At 40.4% G+C, this 23149-nt stretch overlaps 1 protein-coding gene across 1 annotated transcript in view; it reads left to right on the top strand.

Moving 5' to 3' along the window:
- Positions 1-3933: 3933 nt before the first annotated feature.
- ndfip2 (Nedd4 family interacting protein 2) overlaps positions 3934-23149 on the top strand; it is a 31525-nt gene continuing 12309 nt past the window's right edge. The window contains exons 1-3 of the mRNA XM_017683687.2: positions 3934-4129; positions 16985-17156; positions 20027-20157. Coding sequence (XP_017539176.1) covers positions 4100-4129; positions 16985-17156; positions 20027-20157 — 333 coding nt within the window. The 5' untranslated portion in view covers positions 3934-4099. The remainder of the gene's footprint in view (positions 4130-16984; positions 17157-20026; positions 20158-23149) is intronic.

The following is a 23149-nucleotide window of genomic DNA, read 5'->3' as shown; positions in this document are numbered from 1 at the left end:
TAAGCACTTATTGCTGAACACACCTGGGTTCTTTGGATGTATTCCAACATGAAGCAGTATAACTGTTACTCATTACGTCCAAAGGTATCCAGACAGTAAAGTTCAACCTTTATTTATTTATTTATTTATTTGCAAAGACAATTTGGGTTAAATATCTTTAATTATTATATTATTATATTAATATTAATTATTATTATTATATATATATATATAATATATACATATATATATATTTCACACACTATACACAAGTAATATGCTTATAGAAAAGGCTGCATTAAGGCCCACAAAGAAGAGACCGGTTCAATGCACTTACAAGCAACCGGCCACTAGATGTCGCCATTGTGCGCTTTTTTCTCGTAAGTGAGTGGTTTCATTGTTCTATATCTATATTCTTCTTTACAGAAAGCTTTTTTATAGGTATTTCCACTGTCTTGCCTTGGTTTGTCGAATGTGGCCGGTATATTCTAACCTGTTTTGTAATAGGAACTTAAAAATGTATATTAATATTATAATATTTGGGGTTGGCAGCTCTTTTTATCAGTGGTCAGTGTAAAATGTGACTGTCAGGCAGTAGCAGTTGGGCCTTTTTTGGCAGTGTTGGTCAGTAATAGTCTGTAATACCTATAAAATGCCCACCTCAGAGCAGTGGATGCAAGTAGCTGTTATAATTCTGAAGTCATTCCTCAGCTCATCGTTATGTAAGCATCCTTTCTTTACTCAGTGTTTACATGCTTTTCTTCAAACCCTACACTGCCTGTTCGGGATCTGCTCAATGTTGGACTAGAAATTCTTTTAAAAATTTCCAAAACAGCTTCACAGTTTCACGATCCACAGGAGCTTCATCCTTCTCTGGGTTTCATTCATCTCTTCTCTCTCTCTCCATGCTCTGTTTATACCCAACCATGATGGCATCACAACGTTTCTGGTCGTAAACTGCTCCGGGAACGTGTTCTAGGCGTCACCTTCAGAATGAACGTGTATTTACACACAACGATGAAGCTGAGAAGATAGGCCTTCCATCTCTTGCCTTTGTACTGCTTTCTTTAGATACCACACTTCAAAACGATGGTTCTTCAAGGGTTCTTTAGTGAAGGCAACGGTCCTTTTAACCATGAAAAGGCTCTAGGTAGAACTGATGGTTCTAAACAGAGCCATTGCATGCTTAAATGGTTCTTTGCTGGTGCAGCTGTTCTTTATATTGGTAAAGAATGTGTTATATATGGTTCCATGTGGCACCAAAGGGTTCTTCTCTTGTTACGATACCAATAAAAGTGCTACATAGAACCAAATAGAACACATTTTCCATCAATATGAAGAACACTTCACCGTGTAACACATGGTTTTAAGCAGAACTACAGTTTTTTCACTAAAGAACCCCTGAAGAACCATCTATTTTAAATGTGTGGGCCTGAATGTTGACACCACTCGCCCATCCTCCCTCCCTTCACTGAGACACCTACATCTTCTGGAAAACGTGGGTGTTTCTCAGTAGGTACACATTCATATGTGTTCTTTCGTTCTCATGCATCTGTTTGATGTTATCGTCCACGGCCCAGTCCGTATTCCAAAATACAAGAACATGCGCGACACAAACGGTTAAAACACCCGGACGTGGATCTTTGAGGACCTTCTACATTTACTACACCATTTCTCTAAATAGTTATCGCCCTAATTTGAGTCTGTATGAAGTTCTTTATGTGTTTATTGTGTAATTTCAGCCTCTTGGCCTCTTAATCTCACTCTGAACATGTTGGAACTGAGAGAAAAGATGAAATAAATTGTGTTTAAATGACTGAGTTTACAGTTCAGTCTCTCTCATAGTGAAGCACATCGCCCAGAAGGCACTTACACAGCTGGAGAACAGTGGTCACTTATGTAAAGTGGCCTCGTTTGTCTGCGTTTTCATCTCTTACTCTGTTTTTTGGCAGCAGCAGGCCACAAATTTGACTTATTATGTCAAAATAATGACTTTTATTTTGTAAATAATTAATAAATAATGTTATATTAATAAATAATTACTTTTATTTTGTAAATCGCATGTTGAATCGACAATTCTTGAAATGTATCAACTCATTATTTGGACGCACACCCTAAAAAGGGTTCTGTAAGGGTTCTGTAAGGGTTCTTTAATGCAGGTTCTCTGCATAGTACAACGATTCTTCACTATGAAGCAAAAGTGTTTGGACTGTTGAGGAACCTTTTAAAATATGGTTCTATTTTCTTACTTTATCTTATCAGATATTTGGTTACTTTTTTATTATTTTCTATTTTCTATTAGATCTTTAAAGTATTCGTTATAAATGTGGCAGACTAGAGTCCTTTTGTTTCTCACTCCAGACGGTCAGTCGAGCTTGTTTGTGTTTGGATTTGTTGATTTTATTGAATCCTTGGTCCAAATTCAGGTCAGTGCGAAGTGGAAGTGACCAGTCCATTTGAGCGAGAGCCGATGTCACAGGCTGGTCTCCTCGTCACTCACCAGCGAACGAGGAAAACGTTGATATTGTCTGATGAAATGTTCTTTTTATGTCACGTCTTTGAGCGTTTTTTATTTATTTTTTATTTTTGGCTTCATTCCACTTTTCATTAGGATTTCCACCCTGTTGTCGTGACGTTCCCTTAAGTACCAAATCAAAAACTACTTCATCTTCTAAGAGCTCTTAGCAGTCCTTCTATTACAGAGGTCTGGTGCTGTAGATCTGTTAGTTCCAAACTACATAATAAAAGCACGTCCCCGCACCATTAAAGCAGTTTATAAATAAAAAAATACACGGCTTTTATCTTTGTAAAATTCTGCTTAATAACTTTCAAACTGATATATACTAATATATATATATATATATATATATATATATATATATATATATATAACCACAGTGTGCTTTATGCAAGTTGGCACTGAAAACTATCACTTAAAAAAGTTAAAATATAAATAAATAAAATAAAAATATAATTACCTATATTTTGCTATATTTTATTCACTGTATATATTATAACCATGTTCTCAAATGAGGTTTGCTATGAGATAATGAATGTAACTACAATACTAATTATAATAGAATAGATGAATTATTAACATATTCTTATTATTATTATTATTATTAACAACATACTAACCTAAATGGATCAGTTTCACAATCATAAGTCCAGGATTAAGACATCGGCTCTTTTCTTTACGCTGTTCTGTTATTGTATATTTATAGTTAAATATTAATTTGTTTATTTATTTATTCTTATTTTTCCCCTGTGAATTGTTCCGACCATATGCAAGAAGCAGTAGCTGGTATTGTACATTTGCCCTCAACATGCTGGTTTAAATAGTATTGTCTTTTAATGGGGGGCAGTTGTGGGCTGGAGGCTAGGGACCCAGCCCTGTGACCGGAAGGTTGCTGGTTTAAACCCCACTCGGCTGACAGTCCGTGACTGAGGTGTCCTTGAGCAAGACACCTGACCCCCAACTGCTCCCCGGGCGCTGTGGATAGGGCTGCCCACCGCTCCGGGCAAGTGTGCTCACTGCCCCCTAGTGTGTGTGTGTGTGTGTGTGTGTGTGTGTGTGTGTGCTCACTAGTGTGCATGTGGTGTTTCACTGCACGGATGAGTTAAATGCGGATCTAAAATTCTAAAAAGTAGGAATTTAAAGTGAAAGGCTATACATGTAGAAGGAGGGGACTTTTATGCTAGAGCAGTATTTTGCAAAGGTAGAGGAATTAGGTATTTTGTCCATCACTGGTTAGTTAGTTAGTTGGTTAGTTAGTTGGTTAGTTGTTGATCAATCTTAGGGAGCGGGCGGTTTGGTTTGAGACGCGCCCTTATTGTTCCTCTCTGGAGACTTTTATTATGAAAGCGCGTTTCTAGTGTAGTTGCCATTGTCGCTGTATTGGCGCAGAGAGAGAGAGAGAGAGAGAGAGAGAGAGAGAGGGAGAGAGAAAGAGAGGAGGGAGAGAGAGAGAGAGAGAGAGCGCGGCTCCGTTTAGACTCGGGCTGTAAACACACCGCAGCCCCGTCCCCTCCTCCTGTCTCTCTCTCTCTCTCTCTGTTTATTTATCTCTCTCTGTCTCTCTGTCCGTCACTGCTGCTCCGGCCGGAGGAGGAGGAGGTCATGGAGCAGGCGGCCAGCCGATACCAAGTGGTGAGATTCGCTTTATTACTCCGTCCTCGCCGTTCATGGAGCTCATTTACATAACGCTACTGCACCGAGTCCGAGTCCGCTCGGAGCTGCTTCCCCGGGACCAGCCAGCACCCACACCTACACCGAGGCAGCCCTGAACGGGCAGACCAGCCAGGCCTGCAGCCTCTTCCCCGGAGCTATCGCTCTAATACATGTGTCTCATGTGTAATACGGTTTATTAACGCTTAATAAGCCGAGTGTGGGCCTGTCTGAATGGTTACCGTCATTATATAGTGTATTACAGTGTTATAAAAGGTTAAGTGTAGCTAGCTAAAGTGTAATATGGAAGTCTAATGTGTAAAACTGTATATTATGTTTAATAAGTCGAGTGTGGGCATGTTTGTGCTATGCTATAAGAGTGTTATAACAGGTTAATGCGGTTAGTTAATGTGTAATTGGGCAGCATGTTACACGGTATATTAACGTTTAATAAGTCGAGTGTGGGCATATTTGTGTTATGCTATAAGAATGTTATAACAGGTTAATGCGGTTAGTTAATGTGTAATTGGGCAGCGCGTTACACAGTATATTAATGCTTAATAAGTCGAGTGTGGGCATATTTGTGTTATGCTATAAGAGTGTTATAACAGGTTAATGCGGTTAGTTAATGTGTAATTGGGCAGCATGTTACACGGTATATTAACGTTTAATAAGTCGAGTGTGGGCATATTTGTGTTATGCTATAAGAATGTTATAACAGGTTAATGTGGTTAGTTAATGTGTAATTGGGCAGCGCGTTACACAGTATATTAATGCTTAATAAGTCGAGTGTGGGCATATTTGTGTTATGCTTTAGAGTGTTATAACAGGTTAATGCGGTTAGTTAATGTGTAATTGGGCAGCACGTTACACAGTATATTAACGTTTAATAAGTCGAGTGTGGGCATATATGTGTTATGCTATAAGAGTGTTATAAGAGGTTAATGTGGTTAGTTAATGTGTAATTGAGCAGCGCGTTACACAGTATATTAACGTTTAATAAGTCGAGTGTGGGCATATTTGTGCTATGCTATAAGAGTGTTATAAGAGGTTAATGTGGTTAGTTAATGTGTAATTGAGCAGCGCGTTACACATTATATTAACGTTTAATAAGTCGAGTGTGGGCATGTTTGTGCTATGCTATAAGAGTGTTATAACAGGTTAATGCGGTTAGTTAATGTGTAATTGAGCAGCGCGTTACACAGTATATTAACGTTTAATAAGTCGAGTGTGGGCATATATGTGTTATGCTATAAGAGTGTTATAAGAGGTTAATGTGGTTAGTTAATGTGTAATTGAGCAGCGCGTTACACAGTATATTAACGTTTAATAAGTCGAGTGTGGGCATATTTGTGCTATGCTATAAGAGTGTTATAAGAGGTTAATGTGGTTAGTTAATGTGTAATTGGGCAGCATGTTACACAGTATATTAACGTTTAATAAGTCGAGTGTGGGCATGTTTGTGCTATGCTATAAGAGTGTTATAACAGGTTAATGCGGTTAGTTAATGTGTAATTGAGCAGCGCGTTACACAGTATATTAACGTTTAATAAGTCGAGTGTGGGCATATTTGTGTTATGCTATAAGAGTGTTATAACAGGTTAATGCGGTTAGTTAATGTGTAATTGAGCAGCGCGTTACACAGTATATTAACATTTAATAAGTCGAGTGTGGGCATGTTTGTGCTATGCTATAAGAGTGTTATAACAGGTTAATGCGGTTAGTTAATGTGTAATTGAGCAGCGCGTTACACATTATATTAATGCTTAATAAGTCGAGTGTGGGCATATTTGTGCTATGCTATAAGAATGTTATAAGAGGTTAATGTGGTTAGTTATTGCGTAATTGAGCAGCACATTATACAGTATAGTAATGCTTACTAAGTCAAGTGTGGGCGTAGTTAACATTATGTAATGTATTACAGTGTTATAAAAGGTTAACTGCTGTTAGCTAATATGATGTATGGAAATTAATGTGTAAGGGTTCTTGTTGCTAGTTTATGTGAGGTGTCAGCATCTAATGTGTAATATGGTATATTAACATTTAATAACTTGAGTGTAGGTGTGTTTGAATAGTTAATATTGCCTAATGTATTAACAATGTTATAACCAGTTATAGTATAGTATAGATTAATAATGTGTAATAGAGTATATTAACTTTAATAGGTTGATTATGGGGTGTTTTGGCCAGTAGCTACATAATTAAATGTAGTTAGTCAATGTGTAGCGTGGACGTCTAAACTGTACTACAGTATATTGATATTAATAAGTTGAATATGGGTTTGTTTGAATAGTTAACATCATTATGTTATAAAAGGCTAATGTAGTTAGTTAATGTGCAGTGTGGGCATCTAAGATGTTAGGTTAATAGGTCAGGTGTGGGGGTGGCTGTGGACCATTAACATCATAATATAATGTAGTATAAATGTTATTATAAGGCTATAGTGTGCAATACAGTAGATACAGTACAATGAAATACAGTAATAACAGTAACAAACTGTAGATAGGTAACTTTGTTTATAAGTGGCAGTTGCCTTGGTTTAATATATTAATAGCATTTATTAATAGTATGAATCTATAATTATGTGGGAATGTATCAATATGAGAACTGATATGACATTTTTATTGGTCAAATATTTCAAATATAATCTTTTAAGCAATAATCGGCTGATACTGATATTAAGATAATGTCGTGTATCCCTAATCAATAACTTTATTGCATGTGGTCGTTTAATGTGTAATATCGTATATTCATGCTAGAAGCTTGGGTGAATGTTTATGGATAGTTAACATCATAATGTATAGTATTAACAATGTTGTAAGAGGGGTGTGGGTATTGTTTAGAACAACTGTCTAGAACCCTGGTCTTCTGGAAGTTCTAGATATGTTACTGCACTGCCATGTGAGTCTTAGTCTAACCAGATTTCAGGTGGTTGCTAGGAATGGAAAACAGTGGTGGAAGCCGTAAGACAGAACTCTTTGCTGAACTGCTACTAGGTACAATATATAGAAAAAATATCTGCTCCAAACTTCAGATTAAACCATACAGGATGTCTTTGACAAGCTTCAGATGTCTGTTTAATTCCGATCAGCCAAAAATAAAGGTTACGTGAATGTGTTATGCTAGCGGAAAGTAGACTTACCATCAATGAGGCATTTATGGTCCAAACTGAGGCTCATCACTGCGTTGTCTACTGATGTTTCCTTTTACTGGACTTTTCGTTTCGGGTGTACTGCCAAGCGACACAGTCATAGTCAAATAGAAACACAGGTTTTACAGAAATTCATCAGAACCTAATTAATTGTACCCTATCTCCAAAATGGTAGCTGTACAGGAGAAGGAGAAAACATACATTATTTTGAATGTAATTCAATGGAACCAGAATTTTTATCAAGTCATTTATTTTGGTCCATACTTCATGAAATTTATACAGAACATGCACTTTCAAATGATATCAAAATCAACAAAAATGGAGATATGAGGTTTTGTTCTGACAACGGTGATATATTAATAACAGTACTAGGCTTGGGTGTATATGTGTGCCATAATGTATAGATAACATCACATATGCAAGTAAATCTGTGGTAAATATTTAATGTTAATCTCCTCTCTGCCCATGAAGACATTTTTACTGTGCTTTATGTCGACTGATGTGAATCATTTACCAGCTAAGTCTAAAGCTTTTGAGATTACAGGAAAATATCTGTGGAATTTCCGTAGTTACTGTGAATATGCTGGTCTAAGGACTTGGTCATGCTATTATTTAGAGATAGGAATGAGTGTACCGTGGGAAACAGTACTAAAATGGAAAAATTCTAATCCAGCATCCCTGTAACAGAGCAGGCAAGTGTCCTGAAGCGACACCTTTGAGTGCTTTATAGTCGAAATGTAATGAACCAGCCAAGACATGCTTGGTGTCTGAAGGTTCCTTCCTCGGTTTTACCCCGGAGCTACGAGGCTGATGGAAAGTTGATGCCACTGCTGCGTTTGGCTATGCTAACCTACATTTTGTCCAATTCTTTAGAGAACAGTGTGTCAGAAACCACACAGTCAAGTCTTTTCGCGATCCCGAACAACTTGAGACGAGTTTGTGGTGATTTAGGAACACCATGCTAATTAGCATGCCTCGACGTTTAGCCCAGTAGCTCCAGTGCAAAACCTCAGAGCCCAACGTCTGACGCCAAACACATCCTGGCTGACTACATTTGGACTAAGGCGGTAAGAATGTTCCTCTTTTCACTGACAAACTATCACTTTAAGCCTCCAGCTCAGCAGGATGGCTCTTTTTTGAGAAGATTACCCGGAGCTGCTGTTGTTTATTAATCACTCGGTCACGTTTTCAGGCTGACGTATGCACAGCGACCCTCCTTGAGCGCTTATAGTGACCCTGGAGTCTTATGCTTGTCTCGAGACCAGGTCTAATCAGGCCAGCTGCCATATTTGGCTTAAACGGAGCCATAATAATCCTCAGTGGACGCACCGTGTTCTTGTTCGCTGGCTTTATTTTGCGTTCTTATCTTGAAAGCAGACGAAACTTCAGGCCAGTTGAGGCAGTTGCTAGAGTTGGATCCGAGACTGTTTCCCTTTTTTCGCGAATATGACAGGCTCTTAGTCACTTATCCTTTTGATTCTTGCTTCTGCGTGGTAGGCGGTTGCCACGCAACGGCAGCAAAATAGGCTTCTCTGTATGTGTCATCGCAGACAAGGGCTTTCCATTTTAGATAGCTGTGGTTCTGCATTTCTTGGTATTTCATAACTGCGCTGCCACTCTATAGGATACGGCCTGTGGGCTGTTCTTTCTCCCTGTTATTGTGAATCATGACGAGCTCTTCTTCGCTCCTTGAGCCTGGAGGCAGACGGAGGAGTCCTCAAGCAGCAGAACCGCGCTCGACGCCCGTGAACCCTGGCCCTGCCCTGCTCTGCTCAGGCCTCTTAAAGGGTGGTGTGAAGTAATCGCTTGGCTATTTTTAACAGGGAGGCGAGCGTGTGAACGCTTTCCTCCTCTGAGATCAATACCTGTCAGCCGAGTGTGAACGGCTGCTCCACAGAGGTTTGTTGTCCCTTACGAGAAAGTTTGGTTAAAAATCTGATGGTTTCCACCCCCTTTTATCTCAGTCTAGCTGATCAGCCGAGACGTGTTTGGTGTCTGAAGTTTACTTCTGGAGTTTTAGCACTGGAGCTGCGAAGCTCATGTTCGCCAGTTAGCATGGTGCCAACTGTAGGCCAGTCTAGGTGGAGTTATTTGGGATGGTCAGCAGTAAATGCACTCATTGAGACATCATGGGACTCCATCTTTAACTTGCTGCTCTAAATGTTTAGAAGGAAGCGTGAGAAGGCTACGGCTAATGTTTTTAGCGTGTATGCTAGCAGAACGAGTGCTTATGTTCCCACTTTTTGAGAGATAATGTAGATTTGATAGACTCTGCATAACTGTGGACGCTGGTTTGAGTAAACCACAAGCAAGCAAGAAGGCTGGCCAGCCAGTTTGGTCACTTTAAGCTTGTACTCGAGCAAAAGCATGATTCAGTTGCCAGGTAAACTCTCCTGACTGAGCCCCACCTTAAACAGCACTCGCCTCAAATGACGCAGAGTTGTTCATCTCTAGAACACTTGATTATGTGGTTTGTGACGCTGTATGATGCCCTGTTATCTATGAATAAGGACTCAGGTATGTTAGTATGGCTGCTGTAGTGTAATGGTTAACACCTCTGCCTTCTACACTGTAGACTGGGGTTCAGTGCCCCGTCTGGGTAACCACCCTACACTATACCAATAAGAGTCCTTGGGCAAGACTCCCAACACTGTCTTGGCCTCCCTGTGTAAAATGATCAAATTGGAAGTTGCTCTGGATCAGAGCGTCTGCCAAATGCCGTAAATGTAAAAACAGTAGCATCTTCAAGCTTCTGTTCATTTTAATAGACAAATGTAAGTTTTAATCTTTATTTTAGCCTCCCAACATGTCAATTGACAAGGCTAATGTAGCTAACTTAAGACTCTGATATGTGTCCAGGCTAATTTACTACATTTAAGGTTATGGAAATGGAAGTATTTGGAGGTACTGTTACTGGAAATGGACAAAATTGTGGCACAAAATCTAAAAAAGTAGTCATCTTGAGGTCTGAATCACTTTTTTTTAGATTTATACCCATTTACACACACGCATATGTAGATTTAGCCGTGCAGTTTGCATGGTGCTAATTGGTGGGGTATTGTTGTGTGGTGTATGTTTACTGTGTTTAGCAGTGCTGCGTGCCTCTAGCCATTTCCCTGTCTATGTTTCTGTCTTGTGTAGGCGAAGACGCTTGGTCAATATTTGCGTGACAAACTCAGGAGTTTATTAGTCAACAGGCTTTCTAAGAAGAATGATTAAACCCATGCAGGTGGCCTGTTAAATGTCATAATAGGTGATGTATGCAAATTACGTCAGTGCTGTGATAATGGAAAAGGAAATGAGAAATAACGTCTCAAAAAGGCAGACACATTTAAAACGAATTAGTCGAACGAGTCGTTCAGCCAAGTCATGCTTGGTGTTTATAGTTTTATGGTTTTAGCACTCGAGCTGCGTGGCTGATGCAGTGCTAACATGCAGTGGAAGCGTATAGTCCACCAATTTGCGTGGTGGTTAGATAGTGTAGTGGGTAACACCTCTGCCTTCTACACTGTAGACTGGGGTTCAGTGCCCCGTCTGGGTAAACACCCTACACTATACCAATAAGAGTCCTTGGGCAAGACTCCTAACACCGACTTGGCCTGCCTGTGTAAAATGATCAAATTGTAAGTCGCTCTGGATAAGAGCGTCAGCCAAATGCCGTAAATGTGCCAATCGCATGCCTAAATCTGTATCTGTAAATCTACACAAATATAGATAAAATTCAAGGTTCGTGACGCTGCTACTCATTTTAACTAGTCTAGTCCATGAGTGTGAGATATTAGAGATTACTGAGCACCTCCACACGGTTTGAGGGCAAGTGTGATGGTTTACATATGCAGTTAGCACAGTGCTAACTGGCTACTAACCTTGCTAGCTACATTAGCCTGGTAGCTTCAGAGCTAAAACTAACTTAAGACACCAAACATGTCTTGACTGATTGACCATATTTGAGGTAAAGAAGAAAACTGTGTACTAGTTACGGGCAGTATGTTGATATTTTATTGATATTGTGATAAGTTATGTCGTAATATCCTTTTATATCATCAGTAATTAAGTACAGAACCGACTGACTGCATGTTTCATTACATAGTGAGTATAATTAGGCCTGGTCAGTTGGCGTGGAAATCATTGTAGTTGTAGGTATTATTATTATTATTATTATATAGTATACATAGTGTTGGCATGTGGCCCTGCAGGTTCCATTGTGTCTGTTCCGACTATCAGAAATACCAAGTATTTTAATGCATGTGGTTTACCGTGAACATATCTTGGAGTATGGTGATATATTTTGCCGTATCTCCAAATGACTTGTTGTGGTTGTTGGGTTCAGGCCTGCTCCAGGCAAAGGATTAGGAGTTTTGTTATTCCCTGAGTTCTAAGCCTTAGGAGACCTGTAATTTGCTTCATTTATGTAACGGTCATTTATGCTGTCCTTCTGTTCACCTTTCTGCATATGGAGGGACGTTTGTCCCGCTGTCGTCTTCCCTGTCCTCGATGGCTCGCTCTGGGTGAACTTCAGCTTTCGCGACGTGCCGTTTTCCCCGCTGGACTTTGGCATCCACCCTGCGGTGGTGGGTTGAAGCTTAGAGCGTGGAATTAAAGCTGGTGGTGAAAGCGGCGGGGGGAGGGGGATCCAGTGATTTCTCCGGAATGCTTTGTGTTCCCTGTTGGCCGTATCTTTTCACGAGTCTTCCGCCACATAATATGAGCTGACCTTTTCACATATAAGTGACTGCCATCGATTGTTTGCCATTTACCGTTTGGCGTGCGGAGTTCACGGCCTGTATAACGGGCCTGTCCAGTGTATCGTTCCTTTATCTTCATTGCGGCGTCAGCCTGGTGTTGTGGAGGTCTACAATATGCAAATGAGCCTCTGAACAATCACCGACTGTTTAATAGTGTGCTGTGAGCTTCCCGGCCAGTTGGGGAGGTTGGGGTGTTTGGGTGAATCATGTGATCCATCAAACTTGAATCGTTTGGTCAGAATAACACAGGCCAGTCTTTCACCACCTCACAGCAATTGGACCAGCACAGTTTCAATATATTGGGAAGTGTATCGTAAACAAAATATGTGGCAATGCATGGATTTTGTCCACGACCAGCATATTTAACTACTGCATTAACTGTTCTGGGAACAGTTCATCTGGATATATTTGTGACTCATTTCCTGCTAAAACAAACGATAATATTAAGATAACACGTTACTTGAACCGTGACATCAAACATTACTACAGCACTACAACATATGATGATTGCCAGGAATGATAGCATGACTGGGCATTAGTCTGTCATGACAGCTTATTACAGTATATGACATATTTAATGTGTCTCTTCCCCCAATATTGTATATTGTATAATAGAATTCCGTTGCTCCAGAACTGTAGAAATGCTTCCGTGTCCGCTACTGACTCTTAATGGAAGCAAAGAAGAAAAATGTGTTATGATTTCATCTTGTTATCAGAATCAGTCTTTTTGGTTGGAATATTTTATTATTATGGGAATAGTGGGAATATTTTGAGACTGATCACATGTACAGTTTTCATGCAGCATTTGTTCCAACACCGTTTTTTCTCCTAAAGGAAATTAATTGCGGATTGTTGATGAAGATGTAAATTCAGCTGCCATAAATGATGACGTTGCAAATAGACCTCGCCCACAACCCCTTACAGACATTACGTACCTATTTAGATACTTGCATATACAGCCATATTAGCAACCACCTGGGATACCAAAGCAATGGCCAAGCAGCATCCTAGCAACCACCTGGGATAACATACCAATGGCTTTGACATATCAGCTTAAAGTTTGTTCACAGACTTTCCCATTCTTGTTTCTGTTTTTCAGCTGTGCTGTTTAGCCCACCATAGTTTACAACAGAGCTGTAACTCGCTGATTTCAGGTTGAGTTCATTTGACAACTCAAATATAAACTGAAAATATTTAAATTCAGTTCATAATTATTGTTAAAAATGCAGTGTATACACAAATTTGCCTGTAGGACCTGTTTGCACACTACTAGAATTTAGAAAATAAAAACAGGGCTCTTAAAACTGATATATAATATTCATAATCAGGTTGTTTTGTGTAGTAAATCACTGTTAACCACATTTATCTTACTGGCTCAGATTTGACTCTATTTAAAATTTGGTTTTAGCTTTGTGAGTGGAGACAATCAGCATCATCAGAATCTGTTTATTACTTTCAATAATTCAATAGCAAGTTTTATCATGTTCCAACCAATGAGAGTGTATATATATATATATATATATATATATATATACTACTTGGCGCTCCACCAAGCTGCTGCTTTTGTTAGTTTGCTGCTCATTGATTTTTGTTTCCAAAGTTCTCCTGTGAGTGTCTGTCCAGAGTAGTTTTCTGAAGGTGCTGAAGGTTTGAAAGGGCAGCGTTTCACAAATTCTATCCCAGAGACGTGCAGATCGCTGCAGCTGACCTTCAGACTGCACCACTACGGATGGTTTGAAGGCTTCGTCTAGAAAAATGCTTACAAAATGTAGTGGCATTATTAACAAACCTACTTTGACAGCCCTTCAAACAGCACATCAAGCTTTCAAAAAGTATTCATTCATGTATTTTCAACATTGAGCTGATCCCATTCTTCACTGAACATCATTATAATGAAAAACAGTTTAAATTCAAATGAATTTTGATATTTTGCAGTTGAATCTTTAACACAAGAGGCCCACTCAGTGGGACATTACATTACACCGCTTGTGTTTTATAAGCTCTGGATCTTCTTTTACACCAAAACCAGATCTTTTTAGGTTTTGTCAACGAAGTGCTGACGTCATTTTATCAGTTGTTTGATAACCAATCAAGGCCACTGTTCATTAAAGCGAGTAAGAGTGGATTTATAGCTCTGAGTATCAGGTTCCCGTAATCGTGGAAAGACATTGAAGTGAACGAAGTAACAGCAGTTGTGAAGACGGTGCTGTGGCTGCTCCAAGGCGAGCTCAGAGACGTGGGGTGTTTTTATTGGAAAGTCTCTGCGGTATCAAAACATGCCACTGGCAGCAATTCTTTTAACCCTTGAACCTTGAAGCCTGTTGATGAGTAATACAGCTCATGTCCGCAGCCTTTAGGCAGTACAGGCATCATAAATGTGGGGTTGGGTGCACATAAAGTATGTACATTACATCAGTGTCCAGTGTACTCTCCTATTGTTGGAGATGCCTTTGAGAATCATAAGGACCCATACGATAGACATTCAAATATTCAGTATTTTGAAGTTGTAGTTGATTTGGCAGGCTTTAAATGTGTAATTCAGTAATCGCTGCTGTCGGCACAAAACCTCGTATCTCCAAAATGTCAAGTTTACAGGAGAAGGAAAAAACCTACTTTACTTATAATGTAAGTCAATGGAACCAGACGTCTTTCCAAGTAATTCTAGGTCGTTTTTCTGGTTCATTCATTATAAAATTTACACACAATGTAAAGGACAACAGGTGCTTTCACATTATGTCAAAAACTGAAAAATGGAAAATTCTGACACCAGTGTAACTTTCACAGAAAGTCAACAGACTATAGCAGTGTTCTGCTAACTTATTACGAGAGGTTCAAAGAACAAGCCCAGTTTACTCCCTTAACTCCAGCCAAGTTGGTTGTAAACTTTGTAAAGTGACATTTGGAGTGATATGATGTTATAATGCTAAATTTGTGTGTATGGATTAAACGTAAGGCCTGAGTACATTCACGTTTGATTACATTGGGGATATTAATATAGGATGTCACCATAAGCATAACATAGTACTACACAGAACAAAGAATGAAATCAACTGACTGTATCTGAGTTAGGGCTGCCCGAAGTTTGATCCACGGTCCATAGTTTGCCCTTGAGGCTGTTTGATTTGGGTCACCCCCCTCACCATATTTAAAAAAAACAGGAGAGGGTAAAAACACTCTCTACTTTCAATGTAAGTTAATGGAAAGGGATTTTAATCCAAGCGATTTTGGAGCATTTCGATTGGTCCAATCATCGTGAAATTTTCACACTATGTAAAGGACGCCCAAGGAGCTCAAACGATGCAGAAAAGTAAAAATCACATGTTTTTCATTGGACAGCGATGATATGCATCCCCATGCAACCCCAAAAATGCACTTTCAGTCAAAACATCGTATAATGTTGTAAAATTGACTTTAAAACCAATCTACCTCCTTTTTTGCATGTTGTTTGGTGTTTTTGGCTCAACACAAACGTTGCCCTTTGGTCCCTCAAACAAAAAGTTGACCCTTTAAAATCTAGCTGACAGAAAATGATATAACTCTTACTTTTAAATAACTGAAAATGATTCAGTAATTACTATAAAACTAGTCTGTAAATGCTGAAATAAGTGTTAAAACAATGCCTTAGGGTTTAATTAGATAAAATAACTGTAATGTATGGATTTGAGTGGCTTATGTATTTTAATACAATATGAAACGATAACATTATGTACATGTGTACATAAAAATAATTTTGCATGGACTTCAGACGTATTTTAACCCATCAGAATGAAGCCTGAGCATTCTGATCATTTTCATTACCTTGTAAAACGCTGTGGTTTATGGTTAATGTGTTAAATGGGCTGCACATGAACAAATATGTGTTTATATATTTCTATATTTTCAGTTTCGGACTTTTGAAAAATGTCAGGGTCGTGTTTTTTAGCAGTTTCCATACCATGCGCGAAAACCTGTAAGCATAAATCTGCTGAAACAATGTTAAATGTGTTTTTAGTGGTGCTAAAGAGCAGCTATGTGTACTAGGGTCAGTGTTTGGAGCCTGCAGATGCTAGAGAGAGATTTGGTGTGGTGGTCCAACAGGTGCACCCGGAGGGATGACCACATGTCCCCGTCTTACAGCTCACGTTACTGTGGATCTCGAGTTACCGCGTGAAATACGGTGTTTACAAACTTTGCTGGCAGAGACTCTGCGGCCTATAGCGTCATCGTAGCGCCCTGGATAATGTCACACTCCAGAAAAGCCACACCATTGGCTGGTGCTGTTGGATTCGTTTGGATGGTTTCCCAAGCGTGTTCAGTGTTAAATGTATTGCTTTACTTATCAAGTTTTGGGCTGCATTCAAAGCCAAAGAGAAAATACAGTGTGGTCAGAGAGGTCAAGCTGTTAGATTTCACCACCAACATGCTAAATCCACCAGTGGTTCACACTTAAATATACTGCCACTTGATTTCAGATAGCAAAACCTTTGTTGATTTTTTTTTTAACGTTACAGAGATTAGGCCTATTCAGAAAAGGGAGGGCGTTCGGTTTTATCATGAAGGACCGACTTGGCCAGAGCTAAACTGTGTGGTTAAGCCTCTTTTCGGAGGCACATTATTTGTGGAAATGTCTGCTGACTCGCTTCTCTGCTTGAGTTTCACAGCTTAGAAAATGCTGATGATCTTCAGATCATTATCTGCAGTTCAGTTGAAAGGGTCTGCAGTTTTACAAATGGGAACTATGTATGTCAGATTGTTGGTTCGCACTTCTAACGTAAGCAAATCAAGTGCAGATCTTCCCTCTTTGCAATGAACACAGCCTTTCTGTCGTCAATCAGTTGACAAAATGTTCGATTCCAGTTTGATTTGGGCCATACCAGTTGAAAGTGTAACTTTAGCATTGACCCCAGAGTACACCCCGGAGGAACTCCATTTGACTCCTCTTTCTTTTGTCCCGTCTTTTAGTTGCACAATGAGGATGACTCCTCTGAATCAACCCCTGCCAGTGAGCCGTCCACCTCATCCCAAGCTGCTGCCTCGGCGGGCGCCTCTAGCAGCCCTGTCTCCATGCCAACAGATGCAGAGGCTCCGCCCCCTCCCTATGCCAGCGTGGCACTAGGAGCCACCGCAGCTCCAGGTTAGTGCACTGTATTTGGCAAATAAATGCTCGCAGCACTTTCACACTAACCCTAATAGTTATCTAGAACGATATCCATGCTGTAAAATATTTTCAGAACATCTGGTCTTGTAACGACAACGAAACATTGGCGAAAGAGACATAACTATCCTGACCCTGAAGCAGAAAGTCATGTTGTTCGGCCTTTCTCAAGGTCATTTTTGTACCATAGCGATAACCCTCACACATCTTTGATGGTAAATGTAAGCTGGGGGCTTGAAGAACAACATGCACCTACCTCTAAAAGCCATATTTATATTTTAAAGCTGGTGCATGTTAACCTTGGCTGCCCCAGAGTGGCTTATCAGCATATTTATTGTAAGTTTCTTGAGGCCGTGTAATGAACTAAAGCATATAGAGGCCTGTTTAAGTACAGCTTAAAGGAGTGGCTCAGCGAAAAGTTCATTTTCTTTCATCATCCACAGTGTTGGTGGAGGATGGCGGTCGTTTTGTGTCTGTTTTTGATTTTCCATGTGCTATCATTAAAGGTTTAGCCATAGATTTACACACAGCACATGCTGAAACAATTAGCACTTCCAGTTTCAGTCACTTCAGTGCCGGCTTCGTGGGAAAGTCTTCGTCCAGTTACTGCCCGATCCTGAACTTTTGCATGTGCAGTATTCAAATCAGTCACCATGTGACACGGCCTCATGGGAAACAGGTTTATACGCTTCAGTGTATTCAGAAGTATTTTTACCTTTCACAAAATGCAGTCAGCCAACATATGCTTGCTTGTTTAGTTTTGCACTGCGGTTACAGGTGAATGTGGCTAATTAATGGGAGATTATACCAAAATAAGTGTCTTATATACTGTATGTTTATAAGGCCATGAAACCTGTATATTGTGCATTTAATGACTTCCATTCATTAGGATTTAAAGTTTTGCTATTCTGAAACGTAATACACAGGATCCAGTTAGGCAGCCAGTTTTCTCAAGTCCTTTTTAAATGAAACGGGACTTTTTAATAGAAGGCCAGCTCTTTTCTGGAAATATAAAGGGCCCTGTGGAGCACTGTGACCTACATCAGGTACAGGTTTGGCTCCGCACAGAGCTGCAAACTAGGGGCAATACGGCAAAGATATGTCACTTGAAGACATTTTCAAGACACATGACACATATTACAACATAGATTACGGTCAAAAAGTGCAAAAGTTTGAACACCTCCACTCAAATTACATGTTTTGTTGTCTATCTAAGTGAAAATATGCTCCGTACTATGAGCAAATTTAAATATTGGGCAAATTTAATGCATCATTTCTGTTCATTTATTCAAAAATACAAAGGTAGAGGGACTCAGAGGTGTCAAATTCAGGTCCAGAAAGTAAAAATCCTTCCCAGGATTTTGTTCCAACAGGCTGGACAGCTCTGCTGGTGGTGTGATCTAACTAGAGAAGCCAGCCTGTTGGAACAAAATCCTGGGAAGGACTTTTACTTTCTGGACCTGAATTTGACACCTCTGTAGAGGGTGCCATAACATTTGCACAGACCACATTTTGTTTTGCCCCCCCCCCAAATATGTCAAATCAAGCAAATATGCAGTAATTGTGCATTCCAACGTGCACATTTCAATGCACGACTTCATGGACAATTACTTTTCTCACTTATAAGTTCAACAGAATGTAGTTGGACCAGGGGCGCCCAAAGTTTTGCATACGAATGTGTATCTTTATTTCACGAAACTTCAAACGGAAGACGGGCGAATTTCGGCTTTGTAGAAGTTAAACGTGTGAAACATTTGGTCTTTAATGTTTACCATTTAGGGACACACTACTTTTCATTATGTTGACATACACTGGCCAAAAGTATGTGGACACCACTTCTAATTATTGAGTTTGGTTGTTTCAGACACACCCATTACTACCAGGTATAAAATCAAGCACATAGCCCTGCAGGCTCCAACTCTGGCAGTTGACTAAAGAGCTCAGTGACTTTAAACGTGGCACTTTCATAAGCTGCTAGCTTTGCCACAAGTCAGTTCAAGGAATTTCTGCCCTGCTAGATCCGCCCCGGTCAACTGTAAGTGCGAATAATGTGAAATGGAAGCATCTAGGAGCCTCAACAGCTCAGCCAAAGTGGTAGACCGCCAGATGCTGAAATGTGTAGCGTGTAAAAAAACGCCTATCCTCTTTTGCAAGCTGCCTCTGAAAGCAATATCAGCACAAGAACTATGCATCTGATGAAATTCTTCATGAAATGGGTTTCCAGTGGGGTGACCAGTTTGGTGTGGAGGAGCTCCAGTGGCCTGCACAGAGCCCTGACCTCAACCCCACTGAACACTTTTGGTATGAACTGGAACGTCAGGTGTGAGCCAGGCCCTCTCGCCCAACATCAGTGCCTGACCTCACAAATGGTCTTTTGACCGAACAGACACACTCCAGTCTTGAAGAAAGTCTTCTCAGAAGAGTGGCGGCTGTGGGGGGCAACTCCAAATGAATGGCTCTGGTTTTGGAATAGGACGTCCAACAAACCTGTTGATGTTAAACTTGATGTTAAGCTGTCCGTATACTTTTGTTCTCATAGTGTAGATTTGTGTCTATATTGTTGAGTTTTGTTTTTGCTACTTTGGTTGTATAAACTACTCTTATGCTATTAAAAGTGGCAGAATAATAATCTGCTGTTAACCTAGAAAAACAGGGTTGCTTTAAACAGCATCTGAAGTGGTAGGATTTGTAAATATGTATATACATATATGGTGATATACATACTTGGCTATACTGCTCAGTACTGTTTGTTGGACTAGTGACAGGACCACTGCAAGAACCTGTTGTTGGACATGCGCCTCTTGGTTTTGTATATCATGTAAAACTGTTGTCTCCGTGTCCCCAAACAGAGCGCGCCTTTCCGGGGGACTTCCCCGTCCCGCCCCCCTACAGCGTGGCCACATCGCTACCAACCTATGACGAAGTGGAGAAAGCTAAAGCTGCAGAGCTGGCAGCCTCGGCTGTGGATGTTATACCGCGGGTAAGAAACCCTGAATAGAAACCCACAAACCAAACCAACACCAGCAGCCTTAGACCTGCACAGCATTCTGCAATGCTTTCTGCAGTCGGTAGTGTCTGTAATAGTGGCCTGAGAATATACACTTACATTATTATCATAAATAATGGCTTCCTTCCCTCACATAACACATTAATGTACATCTTTTCTGTATAAATGACATCTACAGAACTTTACTTCCAACAATAATTATGTTCATTTTGACCTAATATACACTAAATGTCCAAAAATCATTCTTCAAAATTCAGAGAGTTCTTCTAATGAGCAAATTTTCTTAAAAAAAAGCTGCATAATTAACTGTTTAAGACAAAAACCTGTAAGGATTTCTGTACAGTGGTGCATTTTATTCACCATCCAGAACCACCAGAGAACCTACACGAGTCTTCTGAGCTTTTATGGAATGTTGATGATGGAAAGTCTGGAATAATCCGTTTTCTTTGGGGACTATTTTGCCTCACAGCACCCTGCATATTATGTCTCCCTCCACCATGAATGGAAAATATTCTCTAAACTATCACAGAACAGCGTCTCAGTCATCAGGCAGTGAAAAGAGGAGCTTTTAGAGGCGGACGTCTGGTTCCTATCACCACCACTGGGAACAGTTCTGACTTCCCTGAATGGCTTTGTTTGCGTCTGAAACGCTTAATTATGCAGATGCTTTGGAAAATGAGTGGACCTCGTATGTAATAAATCCAAAGAAAAGAGGTCTGTTCCAAAACACCGAGCATGTTTACATGAGCACGGTGCTCTGAAATGATCAGTTATGCTCCGGAGCTGCTGTTTTTAAGGTAACGCGACCCTGACGTCGTGCTCGCAGCATGAGAAACGTTAGCAGCAGAAGCAAAGGCCGGCCTGGTGTGATTTCCGCTGTGAAAAGCAGGCCGTGGGAGGCTTTAGTGGCGTCTGGCTAGCGCTGAGCTGTTTGGAAACCTCTGAACGGCTTTGAAATTCATTCGAGGCATTCTGTTTCAAGCATGGCGTCTCTAATAGGAAACACTGGTGAGGGTGTTGCACAAGCCGAGACTGGATTAAACAAGATTTAACTGCGGTCTGTGGTCAGGGGAGCTGGGTGGAGTTATTAAAAATCATCTCCAAAAGCTAAAATAGTGAGTTTCAGATTTAGATGATGTTAAAAGACATAAAATGATGAACATGCAGTGAATGTCTGCAGTGATGGTGAGAAAGCCTATGAAGTTCTGCAGCTTCAGGTCATTTACAGTAACATATACAGTATATATCATTAAATGTCTTTCGATATTAGATGAGGATAACTCAAGTAAACACAAAATACTGCTTTAAACCATCGATTATTTCATTTGTTGAAGGAAACATGATGTTCAGCCCTACCTGGCCCAATGTGAAAACCCCCTTAGCTACTAAATCAAACAGTTAACCAAATACAGTTGGATAGTGTAGTGGATAACACCTCTGCCTTCTACACTGTAGTCTGGGGATCAGTCCCCCACCAGGGCAACCACCTACACCTAGACCACCTTGACCTACCTGTGTAAAATGATCAAACTGTAAGTCGCTCATGATAAGAGCGTCTGCCGAATGCCATAAATGTAAATGTACAGTTGACTATTAGGTTCAGTTCCACCAGCCACCCAGACATGATTACTGCCAGTGCTGCTGAATCTGACCATCACCCAAATAGAACCTGTCTGGCAATGTGAAGCAGCTAGAAGGTCTCCGAAAGCAGCACATGATGCCACGTTCTGAAGAAAGTCAAATACAGATGTGAAACAAGAGTCATTGAAATGTCTGCCAGTCTGGAAAGGGTTCCAAAGCCATTGCTGAGGCTCAGGGATTCCAGCGAACCACAGTGAGAGCCATTATCCACAAATGGAGAGAACTTGGAACAGCGGTGAACCTTCCCAGAAGGGGCCAGCCTACCAACATTTCACCAAAAACGCACCGACGATGCATGCAGGAGCTCATGAAAGAAACCAGATGAACATCTAAAGAACTGCAGGCCCAACTTGCTTCAGTAAAGCTCAGTGGTGCAAGGCGCAAACCACTGCTGACCAAAAAGGATCGTCTCACATTTGCCTAAAAACATCTAGATGACCCCCACAACTTTGGGATGATATTCTGTGGACTGAAAAGTCAAAGATGGAACTTTTTGGAAGACATGCGTTACATCTGGCATAAAGCTAACACCGCATTCCACCATAAGAACATCATACCAACAGTGAAACGTGGCGGTGGTAGTGTGATGGTCTGGGGCTGCTTTGCTTCTGCAGGTCCTGAATGACTTGATGGAATCATGAATTCTGTTCTCTGTCAGAAAATCCTGAAGGAGAACGTGCGCCCATCAATTGGTGGCCTAAAGCTCAAGCACAGTTGGGTTATGCACCAGGACAGTGATTCAAAGTTCATGAGCAAGTCCACCTCTCAATGGCTCAAAGGTTTCGGAGTGGCCGAGTCAAAGTCCCGACTTGAATCCCATGGAGATGGTGGTCAGAAACCCTCTAGTGTAGCCAAATGAAAATAATTCTGCGAAGAAGAGGTGACCAGATTTCCTCCACACTGATGTCAAAGACAGATTGCAGTTGTTACTGCAGAGGGAGGCGCAGCCAGTTATTAGGTTTAGGGGTAAATTGCTTTTTCACATGGGTCTGAAAAGAATCTTTACCTTCAAGAAATGGACTCATCATTTCAAAACTGCTGGTTTGCTCATGTTGTATTTATCTTATTTTAAATTTAATTGATGATCTGAAACATTGAAATGTGACAATGAGCAAAAATCGAAGAAATCAAGTGTGGGGCAAATACGTTTGTGTATCTCCGTGTCTTGTTTAGGCTTTAACCAAGACAGCAGTTGCAGTTATCCACAGTTTACGTTTTTTAGAGTTTTTTAGAAGGACGTGGTTTTAGCCACAACTACAGATCGTATCACACTTACTGAGAAGTGTGACGTGTTGTTTTCACTGTACCTTCAAGAACTGTGGAA

Source organism: Pygocentrus nattereri, chromosome 12, assembly GCF_015220715.1.
Source record: "Pygocentrus nattereri isolate fPygNat1 chromosome 12, fPygNat1.pri, whole genome shotgun sequence".
Taxonomy (NCBI): Eukaryota; Metazoa; Chordata; class Actinopteri; order Characiformes; family Serrasalmidae; genus Pygocentrus; species Pygocentrus nattereri.
This window is presented reverse-complemented; position numbering and strand designations above follow the sequence as displayed.